Source organism: Ammospiza caudacuta, chromosome 6, assembly GCF_027887145.1.
Source record: "Ammospiza caudacuta isolate bAmmCau1 chromosome 6, bAmmCau1.pri, whole genome shotgun sequence".
NCBI classification, from domain to species: domain Eukaryota; kingdom Metazoa; phylum Chordata; class Aves; order Passeriformes; family Passerellidae; genus Ammospiza; species Ammospiza caudacuta.
This window is the reverse complement of record NC_080598.1, coordinates 26,945,831-26,959,466: the sequence shown is the minus strand read 5'-3', so window position 1 is coordinate 26,959,466 and position 13,636 is coordinate 26,945,831. Positions and strand designations below refer to the sequence as shown.

General features: G+C 37.2%; 1 protein-coding gene across 2 annotated transcripts in view; it reads right to left on the bottom strand.

Moving 5' to 3' along the window:
• The window catches only part of MYBPC3 (myosin binding protein C3), a 59,325-nt gene that overhangs the window by 27,419 nt on the left and 18,270 nt on the right, over positions 1 to 13,636 (bottom strand). For both annotated transcript variants that reach the window (XM_058806460.1, XM_058806459.1), the window contains 11 exons: positions 13,459 to 13,461; positions 9,330 to 9,353; positions 8,416 to 8,582; positions 7,521 to 7,653; positions 7,285 to 7,287; positions 6,760 to 6,884; positions 6,071 to 6,176; positions 1,923 to 2,089; positions 1,399 to 1,564; positions 384 to 490; positions 34 to 63 (listed from right to left, as the gene is read on the bottom strand). In XM_058806460.1, coding sequence (XP_058662443.1) covers positions 34 to 63; positions 384 to 490; positions 1,399 to 1,564; positions 1,923 to 2,089; positions 6,071 to 6,176; positions 6,760 to 6,884; positions 7,285 to 7,287; positions 7,521 to 7,653; positions 8,416 to 8,582; positions 9,330 to 9,353; positions 13,459 to 13,461 — 1,031 coding nt within the window. The remainder of the gene's footprint in view (positions 1 to 33; positions 64 to 383; positions 491 to 1,398; positions 1,565 to 1,922; positions 2,090 to 6,070; positions 6,177 to 6,759; positions 6,885 to 7,284; positions 7,288 to 7,520; positions 7,654 to 8,415; positions 8,583 to 9,329; positions 9,354 to 13,458; positions 13,462 to 13,636) is intronic.

The following is a 13,636-nucleotide window of genomic DNA, read 5'->3' as shown; positions in this document are numbered from 1 at the left end:
TTCTTGCATATAAATAATGACTGCTGTTCTTACCTTCTCTTGGTACAAAATCTATCTTGACCTCTGAGGGGGAAAGAAAGGAGGAGACAGGGAAGAAGAAATAGATCAGAAAACATAATTTACATAGCATTTGCACAAGCAAAGTAATTTAAAAACTGATTGAAACTTCAAAATGCATATTAATCAGCAGATTTATACAATAAATTAAAAAACAGGTTCTGTAAACCCCTGTGATAATGGTAATGCAAAATAATAGGGAAAAGCAATGTGTCTACGTTGAGGTATCAGAAAGGAGATTGGCATTCTCTTGCCTGGTATAACCATGATTAATGTCACCATTTTATCCCTGTGAAATTCCCATTACATGTTCTAAAATAACTTACCCAAAAACTGAAGCTTGGCAGAAAGGTTATAAGCAAATCCTTGAGGAATGAAGGAATAATCAGCCTCGTCCTCTGGTGTTACATCCTCAATAGTTAGCTTATGGATTCTGGAAACATGAACAAATACATTGCACTCCCTTCCCTTGCCTCCCCAGGAGAAACAGGGCTATCTCGAGAGACAAGGTGCAGGCCATCGGATACTAACAGAAATTATTATTTCTTCTTCCCATGCCATGACACAAGGCAACAACCACCAGGGCTGTAGTCTGCTCTGCTTTCAGTATTAAATCCAATCCTATTAAAGCCAGTACATTGTCTATGAATGGATTTTTTTTTGTCAAGGTAGATTGTTTGAAGAGAGGTAGCATTTACCTTGCTCTAGTCCAGTCCTTTGCCATTACAAGGGCAGTTGTAACGCTGCTGACTGGTTTCATTTGATCCAACTGTGAAACAGTAACTCTGACTGAACAAACTGAAAAGTGATTCTCCATCCCTGTATTATTTTAAGTTCAAAACAGAATACAGAAAAGAGTACCAGGAAAGACTTCACCTGATATTTAATGCTGAATCTTCTTGGTCTCCATTTCCATTAGTAGCTAGACTGCTAGGAAACTTAAGTGCAGAATTACAAACTGTATATGTTTATATAAATGCTAATTTTTCTGTAGGTTTTACTCACATGTACTATCTTAACACTACTGTTAGTTTTAAAGTTCTCAACAATGTGTTTTGCATACCAAAACACCATGTAATCCAATTGAAAACTAAGATTTACTTTTGCTGATGCACTGCTGAAGTCATATATAGAAAATGCACCAACTCGGAAAGACTGCAGACATGCCAAAACAAGTCTGTCACTAAATGTTGGTTGCATATGAAAAGCTTCTAAACTTTTTACCTGTTAGCTGGAGCCAGGACAAAATCTCTCTTTATATTCTTAACCCCTGAGATAACAATTCTTATGGATGGCACTGCAAATCCCAAGCCTGTACCTGCTTTCTGGAACAAGACTGACCTGCCAATATGGGAGATCTTTATCCTTTCATCTGGGATCACCTCCTTTCCGTTTTTCAGCCAGATCCCTTTCACATTTTCATCTGAAACTTCACACTTGAAGACTGCCTGGTCACGTGCCTTCACTGTCAGGTCTGCAATGCTCTGATAAACTTCCAGCTTTTTCTCTGATATCGTGAGAATAATCGATACACACATCAAAAATCAGAATAGCTCTGTAAGTAGATGATGTGGATTTACTGAGTAGAAAAGGCAAGGGCTGAGCAAGCAATATGAAGGGAAACAGCCTGCGGAGCTTTAACAGGACTGATAGCTAAGCACCTGTTATCAGAGTATCTGCTATATCCGGCACACAGGTCTGAGTTCTCCTCAAAGCCTTTATTATCAAACCCTATGCCCCTTATTGCATCTCCTTTTTCCCTGTCAGGGGGATTATGCTACCACTGTGCAGTATCTGGAGAAGGTTACCTTCAGCCTATTCTCATTTTTCAACTTCTCTGGTTCTGGGACATTCCCTGTGCCTACCTTGCACAATCAGTTCAGCGACTGATACCCCACCATTGGTCTTCACAGTGTAGTGTCCACTGTCCTCCTTGGTTGACTCATTAATAATGAGATACTGCTTTTTTCCATCTTTCTTGAATCGGTATTTAAATGTTTCTTCTCGTGTCAGTTCAATTCCATCCTTTTCCCTGAAATACCAAATAGTGCTGAGTCATTTTTGCTATGGTTGAAAGAGGAGAGTAAGGAGCAGCTTGACGTTACTAGGGATTGGAAGACACAAGGTGAATCCAATCTTTGTAGCATTACAAGCTGGCAAAAAAGAGGATTGTTGCACAAATGTCAGTGCAACCAGAATGCCTCTATCTTGACCATTAATTTTCCCATAGGTATTTGACTTTTGGTTCAAAAGAATTCACCACAAGTAGTTACTTGATTTTTTCTATTTATATGCTATAGATAAATATGAAAATATGTTAAATGCTGTAGGAGATAAAAGGTTGAAAACACACTTCACCAGCAGGAAATTTACTGTCTTTAAAATGGCCATAAATTAAATGGGACTTGATGGGATATTACTTAAAAGTCTTATCTTTCCTGATGTGAAATATAATTGTTATAAATCCATGATTTGTGGGCATCAGCAAAAGTAGAAAATTTTAGGATGGATTAAAATGAATGTGTATTTTGGATTTTGTAGCTCTTTCCATTCAAGGATGCCACAGTATACTTAAGACTTTACTAAATTAAGCTTCACCATCTAGCCCAGGAGGAAATTTAATTATTGCAATTTCCAGTCATCATGAAGGGAAATGCACAGGGGGGACTCACGCTGTTTAATCAAGGTCATACCGAAATACATAAGGTGTTTCAAGGGTTTCCTGTTCCTAATCCTAAATAACATAAACAGCAAATACTTGTAATTTGTTAAATTTACTAATTTTGCAGCATTACATTTTTTGTTATTACTTGAATATATTTCTATTTTGTTACTTGAGTACTGCTCCAGTTTGTAAATGAAAAAGGCTTTCTCTTTGATAGCTAGTCACATGGAAAAACAAATAGAAAATATGTGTGATTTTAATAGAGTAAAAATATTCTTTCTACTTTTTTGTTATTTCCCTTATTTGTGACCTATTTGTGACCAGTGACTCAGTGACTATTCAGCTTACAGAATAGCAAATTGAAATGCTACTTGGGACTCATTAAAATACTATAGCTCTAATTTCTAAGTAGATATATGCACGAAAACCTTTTACCTCTATCAGAGTCTGCTAATGTAAATCACAAGATCAAAACTTTAAACAGAAATAAAGATCCTACAACTTATGACTTAGATGTTCCTGATGCAACTGCATTTCAGAATACCTACAGGTACTCTGTACATGACTGCTAGAGCAGAGCTCCCTGGAACTCAGAGCTGGTTCAGAGAAGGACTGGCCTCCCTTCCAGGTCACACAGCGGTGCTAGTAAGGGAGGAAGCAGAGGATGCCTTTAACAGCTACTTGAAACACAGCACTTGGTATTATTGTCAGGATAATGTTTCTTTTTCTTTCCTCTTCATTACTCTTCAGACAAGAGTCTGAGACAACGTGTAAGATGATCTCTTAGGGCTGTTGTGATTCATGCAAATTAGTTCTGGAACAAGTGCTACAATGCTTTACAGAAACCTTTGCTGAATTGCTGAGAATGGACTTTAATCCCAAAGCTGAGCATGCTGCTGTCACTAAATGCAAAGCCAAGTACACACACTGTGCCTAGACTTTTGGAGCTGAACTTTTAATTTTGTTTTTCCATGGTCTATTTTGATACAGCACTCATGAAAAATATCTAAATATTCTATTCACCCCATTGGTAAAAAACAGTTCTCTTGAAATCTTGACTAAATAATGAAAATAGTCTTTTTGTAATGATTAGTGTCTTAAATCCCTAGGAGGAGAATACTGTCTTTAACTTGTGTTTGTTTTACTGACTGGCACATTGCTGATCCTGTGGATGAGTAGAGAGTTTGCAGAGGGGTATAGTGACAAATAGAGACTGTAAACCTTGAAAAAGAACTCGAGAGCATTTAGCTTAAAATAATACTCTGCTGCTGTGAAAAGCAGAAAACCTCTTTAAGATAATATTACAGGCCTTCCTTTGGCAATTGGAACTATAAAATAGAAGAATCTGCTGATATTAAAGTGTAAGTGAAGCATTATATAGAGTCATAGAAATGCTGGTTTACAGAACACCACAGGTCAGTGGCCCAGCCTCACATTTGAAGCAGAACTAGTGCAATAATAGGTAGGTCAGCTGTGGTTTTGTCTTTCCAAGTCCAGAACATCTGCAAGATCAAATATCTGTTCTCAACTTCACCGCTCAATTCCTCTTTATCTGGAAATGCATTCCTATTTCCTGTTTACATTCTGAGGATTGATTGCTTAATGTTTTCTGAGATATCACTGATGTAGGTGATAATTGGGACACACAGATTTATTGCTATAAATATATATTACCATGGTTTCTTTTGATTTGGAGCTGATAAGATGGTACATCCAGCATTCAGAGATGGAAAAATTAGATCAAAACTATGTATTTTATTATATTTTTTTCTTCAAGTATTATCTTATTTCCAAGACATCTGAAGTTTAGAAAAAACCTGTTCCATGGTAATGCATGAGATGTAATAATGTGAAAGCTTCCTTGGTGATCAAGAAAACATTCTTTTCTGATTGCTCTGAAGACACCTACATGATTAATTCTCCAAGCCCTAGTCTGATGGCTGTGCCTCAGCCTTATTTCTGTCTTGTGCAAGTCACATAATTGCCTTTGTTCATGTGCTTGTGGTTTTATATCCTGGATTTGAAGATTTAAGAACTATAACAGGTGCTCTGAGTTAGTGCCTGTTACTTGGCTTAAACTGTTCATCATTTCCCTAATGAGCCATAAAACTGGAACTCTTTCTCCACACTGTCTTTTCTTTCTCCACACCAGGTTTTCCCTGGACATTTCTCTCTGTGGTCCAAAATGTTCCCTTTTGTTGCCAAAGAGTTTTTTGTTGATAGAGTCTCACATAACAAAACCAGTAAGATACAGTGTGAATGTCTAACTGCTCAGTTTTCCATTGCAATGATTTGATGAGTTTCTCTGACCACTTGCTGCATTTCAGACTGAGACAGCTGCTGTTTTGCCCTTGTCACATCAAATGCCCATCCCACAGATAACAGCTCTGTGAGATGCATGGGAGTTGTTCAAAGGCACAGGATCAAAGTGTGGCAGCTGCACTGTGTTCTGGGAGGGACAGATCTGGTTGTCCCCATCTCTTGTGACCAGGCATCTGCAGTCAGTTCCTGAATAATAGAATCTGTGTCCCTGTGCTTGTGTCTTTAATAGCGTAATGCACACCCTATGCTAGCTCTTGGACTCCATTTAAATTCTCAGTTCCTTCCTTTGGGACGGCAGATCATTAGTTGGCACTTTCCAGGAATGTAATGGGCATTGTGGGAATGCTTGATAACCATGTGTCTGAAGCTGTTAACAAGCACAAGGGAATTTCAGCTGGTAGAGAAATGAAGTGAGAATATGAGCCCTGCTTGTCATGCCTGCCCAAGCAGCATGCGCCTTCCAGATTCTGCTGAGCTGAAGTGTCCAAGAAAACAGGATCCATGGTCTAAGTGTTTGTCATCTTAATCTGTCTCGCTGCAGAAGCATAACAACCAGCTTTGCAGGATCGCCACAGCAGATGTGTTCCCTCTGTGTCTCAAGAGACACTTCTTTTTTACCTCAGAAAAAATAGTTTAGAAACCCAGAAGCCTCACTGCAGTTGAGAAGATTTCAAAAAGGACCTCAAAGTCACCACAGTATGGATCTGATTAGTCTGGGCAATACTTAGGCATTACTGAAGTGTAAACACTGAGCAAGAAATTCTAGAGACACTATAAAATATTACTGTATAATAATATAATATTAAGTATTATAAGATACTTAATCTGGGGTTTTGTGTCATATTTTTGCTTCTCAGTCCCTCCTCGATATTTGACATATAGGAGGATGGACAATCTTTTGATGAAAACAATTATGTAGGATGTGTTCTCCCTTCTTATTCCACACCTCCTGGTATGTTCCATGGAGGAAGGTGTTTCATGTTGGTTTGCTTTGCTTTGCTTTGTTTTTTTCTTCTTTTCCCTTACCATTTCACAGTAGCTCCTTCCTCAGACACTTCACACTCGAATTCCACTCTCTCTCCAACCATCACCATCTGGTCCTCCAGTGGGTGAGTGATCAGGATTGGAGGTTCTGAAAATAAAGAGAATTTTATTAAAACAGTATTCTGAAACAGTGGAGACCAGAGGTAGATTTCACCATTCTCTACTCCTCAGGAAGAATCCGTGCACAAATAAATGGTGATGATCTCTGTCTTAGAACTTAACATTTGCTATGCCAGATCACCTTATCTGACTTTCCAAATGACATTTTTCTTGAATTGGAATAAAAATATAGAATTAAACAGTTTTCATCTATATTGTAAATTTCTAAACAGGAGGCATTACTTTTCTGTACTATTTGGTCCACTTGTAGAGCTTGGGGCAGATGTTTATTTTCAGCAGAATCAAATTTTTAAAGTAAGTTTCTAGCCCCATTGTTGAGAGGTAAATGAGAATTAATGATAACTATCACTATTCTGCTTTCCTGGTTGCTCTTAGGCAAAATTTTCCTCAATTTAACTGTAAGAAAAATACCTACTTCAATAGATCTCGGAATTTGTTAATATGTTTGAGAATTTCCTTTCCTGTAAGATAAATTTGTGAGTAGAGAAGATGACAGTAATTCAATGCTAAATGTATGAGGAGATCTCTTTCCTTTTGCTACCATTGCTCACCTTTTACAAATAATTCTGTGAAGCTCTTCTCATCCCCTACCACACATTCATATGCTGCATCGTCAGCCAGGGAGCAGTGGTTTATGGTCAGTATTCTCTTATTTCCAACAGCCTCAAAAATATATCTGAAAAGAGAATCTAAGTGTAATTATCAGAGAAAAGCCCTTCTAGACCCAGACACTGTTTTTCCTGCCTGGAAGAAAAGGATTCCTCCTCTTTTTCTGATATCAGTGGCAAGATTTGTAAGGACTCAAGCCCAACAGGCCTGTCCTGGTGCAGTGAACAGCAGCAGTGTTTGAAAAACTAGCATAGGAAATTGTGGTGAATCTTCCTTCAAGTGTGAGATGTGATCCTATGAATGGTGTTGGATGCTGTCCTAAGATCTAGCATGACTACCATTAAAAATGGCTTCAGCACAAAATCACTGGAAATTTGTTTTACATACAAGTTACACTGAGGTATATTCCAGATCAGGAGAAAGTGCATTTGTACCCAACAAGAGCAGAATATAATCTCAGGACTTACTTGCTAAGTTGGTAGATGAGGGCATCCAGTCCCACATGTAGATATATAGAGCAGAGGGAAGAAAAAAGAAAAAGTTATGACAACAGCACACTGCGCTGGAGCCATAGCACTACATAGATTCTTTCTCAGCCCCTATTTTTCCCTGTTTATTCCTTTCTTTCTAAGAAAAGCTAGATTTTTCACTTTGTCCAAGCTGTAGCTCATTCCATTTTGGATTTCTCATATTTCTAATTTACCTGCCACTCACTTGGATCTCCTGTCCATTCTTCAGCCATTTCACATCAGCATCTGGATTGGCAACTTCAACCATTAATTTAATCTTTTGCCCCTTGTCTACTTGGTAAGCTGGATCCAGTTTCTTGAGGAATGCTATGATAAAGAATGATAAAAAAAAAAAAACCTTATCATTTTTGTGCTTGGGTTTTTTTTATTTTGAGTCATGAAACAAATCTTTATTCCCTTTCATGTTGTGTCCCCAGTTTCTACATCCCTGTTTGAATTTTTACCCTTTCTGTCTGTTCTTCATCCTGTACTGTTTTTCCTTAATGTAGGATGACAGGCATGTGTTATAAACCAAAATAAGCAAAGTAGAATATTCTAAATAAGATGTGAATATGTACTTCAACATATCCTAGAGTTACATCTGTTCATATGGGAAAATTATACTTGGTCTTCTCCGTACTGATGAATGAAGGCTGTTTGCCTTCTCTGTTTCAGACTTTTTAAGAAGTCAGTTACAATAAGGCAATTAATAATTGACAGGACTAGGAAAGGTGCAAGAATTTCAAAGGTATCATACCTATGAAAATGAAATTGTTCAAATATATCACTGTTGCCTGACATACTGACTAACTGGGGTGGAGAGCAAGTAGGGGATGTTGTTTTATGTTCAGGGACATATTAGGGGCCAATCTTTTGGAAGTGGTGAAGTGAGGGTGTTTAGTATGTCCAGAGTTTCAGAGCAAGGTAGCTCAGCGTGTTGGACATAGCTGCAATCTTTGGTAATCAGTATTTCATATGTAAACACTGGGTAATAACTGGGACAGGAAATTACTGTTTCTCATGGTCTTGTATCTCGCTGCTGTAAAGAAGATATGAACACTATATTTGCAAGAATAGCATCTCACCAACCTGTGCTTTTTTTCTCTTCCTTCTTTATGCGTTTGAGGCGTTTCAGCATCCCACGCAAATCTGTGATACCATACTGGAAAGCAATTTTCTCATATTCCGTAGGAGGAGCTTTCCTCAGGATATCCCAGACATCAACATCAGATTGTGATTCAGATTTTCCTTCACCTCTGCAGAAAGGGATTAGAGTTTCTGAGTGCTACTATTAAGAGTATTTAAAGAAAGCTGTAGGGTTGGCAGCTACATATTGTCTTGATGAAGCCATTTCTTAAAAAAATAATTAACAGTCTAACTTTTTACTATATTATTATGTAAAATAATGAAATAAAACTGGTGCCTCATTTTAATTTTATTTTTATATATAGTGATTAAAATTGAATTCTATCCTGAAGGGTTTATTTCTAACAACCAAAATTAATACATTTTAACTTCCTTTAATGATTGGTAATGGAAACATAAGGAAACTTATTTTCTTGTCATGGTCAATGGAGAAAACATGGAATGTGGCAAAGCAAGGAATTGAATGATATGCTGGTAACATCTTAGAAAAAAGGCACTTGGTTTATGTTTATAAGAGGCATATCCTTTTCTACTCCAGACAATTTTTATCTTCACTAAAAAGAATCACAGGTTATTAAGATGATTATCATCTGTTGTGAAGAAAATTGTTGTCTGTAGTAATGTATAAAACATAAAGAGGCTGGTGAGTAGTGGCAAACAAGTGAACTGCTTTACAGTGAACTGCTTATTTTATATTTTAGCCAAAGAACTAGTGATTATGAAAGAATGAATGCTTGGTTTAGTAAAACTAGGGGAAAATTTGGCTGTCTGGCTTTGGGAGAGGTGTTGTTTTTTTATCTGCCATCATATCTTTGTTTGAAGATCATAAACAGAAAAAGAGGTTGGCATGACCTTACCGGTTGGAAGGGCGCAGGAAGCTGCTGTGCTCCAGAAGGACGCCGAGAACCGGGTGGGAAAACACGCAGCATCCCAGTGGGCAAGAAAAGGGCATCATGTGTTAGTACAAAAGAGCCATGAACCTCATCTTCACCCTTAGCAGAGCATGCCTGTGCTTCAGTAGCAGGGAGATGGAGGAATTCATGCAAATGCTCTGAAATGGGCTTGAGGAAAATGTTGATCCATACTGAAATCAAACTTGCTCCCACAGTTTGTACGTACAGGTCCACTGTGGGATTTATCTGCGAAGTGCAAGCACTTCTGTTTATTCCTACTTGTGGCTGATCACCTTCCAGGGAAACAAACAACTCTGCTTCGCCCTGCCATCATGGCATTTTTGCCTGTCATAGTTTGCATTTTGTTAAATAGAGAAATTATAGAAGAAGTAACATTAAAAAAAAAAAGTTAAAATTAAAAAATTCTTAGAAGAAAGAATTTCCTGTAACTTGTTTCTAACTATCACCTGCACCAAGCAGATTCTGGTGCAGCAGAACACACCCTTATAATAAAGTCATGTTCAGAGGTAAACACCATCAAGAAGACAAGTAAGGCAACAGATGATGCATAAGAGAGAAAAATGGAACGTTATTGGATGTATTTCTATTTTTTGCAGGAAAATAGCAGTCCAGTTAGTCTGTGAGAAATGTTGCTACTTAACAAATATTGCTGTAGTCAGTTCAGACAGGAGATATAACCAAACATTTCTGGTACTGCTTTTATTGCCAAAAAAATGCCTGCTTGCAATAGGAACACTGTGTTTATTAAAGTGCTGCAGTCCAACCGTGGAATTTCCAACACCTTGTAGCTCTTGAACAGAAACTCAGCAAGAGAAGGGGATTTCAGCTCAGTGAGACTGAGCTGAAATATGGCAGGCAGTATCTCATATCTTCAAAGTGGTTTAGCACTTGCTAAGCCCGAAGCCCTCACCAGCACTCACTGAACTGATAGGAGGAGATGAAGTTTGGAGTGCCTGTGATAAGAGCAGCACACTGGATATTTGCTTTGCTATAACACTGCAGTGAGGTCACCAATAAATTTTACCAAATTTTACTCTTCTGTATACCTAGCATTTAGTTTGAAGTTGCTACAAATAGTTTTTAGTTTTGCTTAGCAGGAGATAGGAAAACTGAACTGATTTGCCACGTAGATCAAGATTTTTTTCCATCGGCAGTTCTTGGTCTTGTTGCCCTGATCATGTCAAGGAGTGGTTTTCAAGTATGTGTAAATACATGTAAATATATATATATATATATATATATATATATATATACTAAATACTGAGTACTATATAAAACTAAGGGCATATAATATTTCTAATATGTATTTAATTTTTGTACCAATACAGTAAAGTTCTGTGGAGAAATTGTATCTTAAAAAATAAAAAATCATAGGAAATAAGAAAGACTTAAGATATCAAATATTTTAATCTTCCTTAAGATATTATATAAACATTGGTAGTTTCTCTATCTCCCTACTTTTAGGCTTGTCTGTATATACACACTCTATATCTGAAAATTTGCAGGTAGGACTATTCATGGAGATTTCAAAAATGCTTTCTGAGAGTTATTTTTAAGTACATAATGAGACAAATCTTCCAATTTCAAAGGAGTTCCAAAGTAGTCTAATATCTCACTATTGAGAAGAGTTCCCTAGTTTTTGCTTTAGCTTTTCCATTACTGAGGGTCATCCCATTGTTTTATCTTGCAATACGGTTCTGGCGTATGCAATATAAGAAGTTGAACATAAGAAATAATATAGTCTCTCACTAGCAAATACTTTTTTTTTTTTTAATTAAAAGAAAAGGCTTTTGTGTTTCATGCAAAATGGGACTAAAAGCTAGAGTGTGTAATTCCTGTTTAAATGAGTTCTGAAAATGAAAAGAAAAAAATGTTTGCCTTTGAGCAAAGTTTTCCCCATTGCAGCACTCCTTTTCACTATTTTGCATTTGTTAAAATATTCTCTTTGATCCCAGAAAGACACCGAGTTTGCCCAGAGAAGCTGTACTCCTCCACTACCAGCAGGAACTAAGCAGTGTATGAAAAGTAAGAGAGCACTTGGACTCGTGAGGTTTCTCCCCCTCCTCTGCTCTCCTCCCTGGTGCTGGGGATCCTTATTCACAGGGATCACCTCATAGGTTAGTTATGCACTTGGGGGCATCAAGATGCAGCTCAGTGAACCTGCTGTAAATGGAATATGCAGCTGATATGTTTTAAACATATGTGGAGGGGTTAAAAATAGTTTTGTACATCCCAGAAATGGTTCCTTCCTATCCAGTTACTGTCAACTGATTGGACCCTGTCAGCTGTCACCTCCTTCAAGGTCTCTGCTCACTATCCCATTTAATAGTCCTGTGACAGCTGTTCCCTTCCTCTTCCCAATGACCTCTCCTTGGCCCATGACATCTGTATGTCAACACCGGTTAATTAAATTACAGTGATAGGAGATACAGTGTTAAATGAAGCTCTTCATTATAGTGAAGCTATTTATTATAGAATGATCATTACCTGTGGATTGAGGGACACTGGTAAAATGGTGTAAGAAAGCAGAAATGGTAGAAGAATAATTCTCGATTCTGTTTGAATCTGCAAAGCTCCTGAGAGTTCCCCAGCATGAGATCCCTTTTCCCGTTCTATTTCAATGAGGAATTATTTCATTCCATTATGAGATTTTATGCCTATCTGTTCTCATTAATATAAATGGTCTTCAGCCTGAGGTGTGCAAAGACTGAAGAATCCACAAATTACTTCTGAAGTGGCTGTGAAAAACAACTAGGAGCAGTGAAATGATGTTCTTAAATTCACTAGGCAGAGATTTTTTAAGTCAAGAAATGGCAGAAACACTGCTAAAATGCAGAGAAATTTATTAGCTTCTTTTAATAAATTACATTTCTAGCCTTACAAATAATGCATAGTTAAATCAATAAATTTAACATTTCTGTAAATACTGAGGATAGTTACTGCTGTTTTGAGTTTGACTGTTGCTCAAAACTAATTATGAGAGCAAAAGGGAAAGGCATGAGGAGAGGGGCTTTTACTACCCAGCACCTCATTCCAGCTGGAGATCCTGTGTGAAATTATGCAAATATTTTCATGCTGGTTTTCATTTATTTAAAATTTTATAAAGAAGATAAGCAATTGCTTTATGCCTTACATCTTCTGTGGAAACCAGAGTGTGTTTACAACAATTTGTGTTCATGCTGGAACAAGAAACTTAGTTATCAATGTCAGCTGTAGAAAGTTTTATAGGTGTCTTTTCTGTCTGATCTGTCTGATCCCCTGAAGTGTTCTGCTTTTGGTGTTACTGCAAAGCCAAGATTCATCTGAAGACAGATGCCCTGCATGGGGTGTAACACGGGTTTGTGCAGCATGTGGCCTTGTTGGCCCACTGAAGTTTGGGTGAGTTAGCCTGTGCCTATTGTGGCTTTATTGCCTTCTGTAGGAAGTTACTTCATGTGTCAGCACAATCCTGTGCCCTTTGTGAGGATAAAACACTTTTTATAAATAGTGAAACCACTGCCTGAGCAGAGACTGAACACAGATTCACAACAACACGCATCCAAGGAGCTGATTGTGAAAACTCAGAGTAAGAAAGTTTAGACTTGCAAAACATGAATCTAAGTGACAGTTTTTATAGTAGTTTCAGGTGCTGGAAAGACAGAGTGAGTGGTCAGTGAACAGAAAGAGGCAAGCAAAACTTCATCACCTATTTGATAGGCAACAATATTATGTGAATGATTTTTCTGATTCTAAATACTGTGAAAACAGGAATACAAAGCAGCAGGTTATTGAGAAAATTTGGAAATTCAAGGAAATTTTAGAACCGGTTGCATGAAAGAAAGTGATGGTAAAAGCCAAATGACATTCAGAGAAATATGTTGATTGTATGAAATTGTCTTAATTTTAACCTTAAAACTGTTAAAAATAATTTCTGTCTCAGAAATTAGCAGTCAATAATTTTCTTTCATGCTATAGAATTTTTATCAAATTCTACACATAAAGAAGACAAAGATGCATGCATTATTTCAAACCAAATGGTTCTTATATTCAGTCTGACCCATGCATTTAGAATACAATTAAATAGAAATCTTACTCTCTGTTGGCAACAGTGGAATCCAAAACATTCAGATTAAGAGTTTGGTAAAAGAGAAGAGCATAAGTAAACAGGTAATGAAAACAGAGACATCAAGGAAAGATGGGAATTAGAGAAGAAATTACAGCAAAAAAAAAAAAAAAAAGTGAAAGTAAAACTAACAGAAAGAAATACAAAT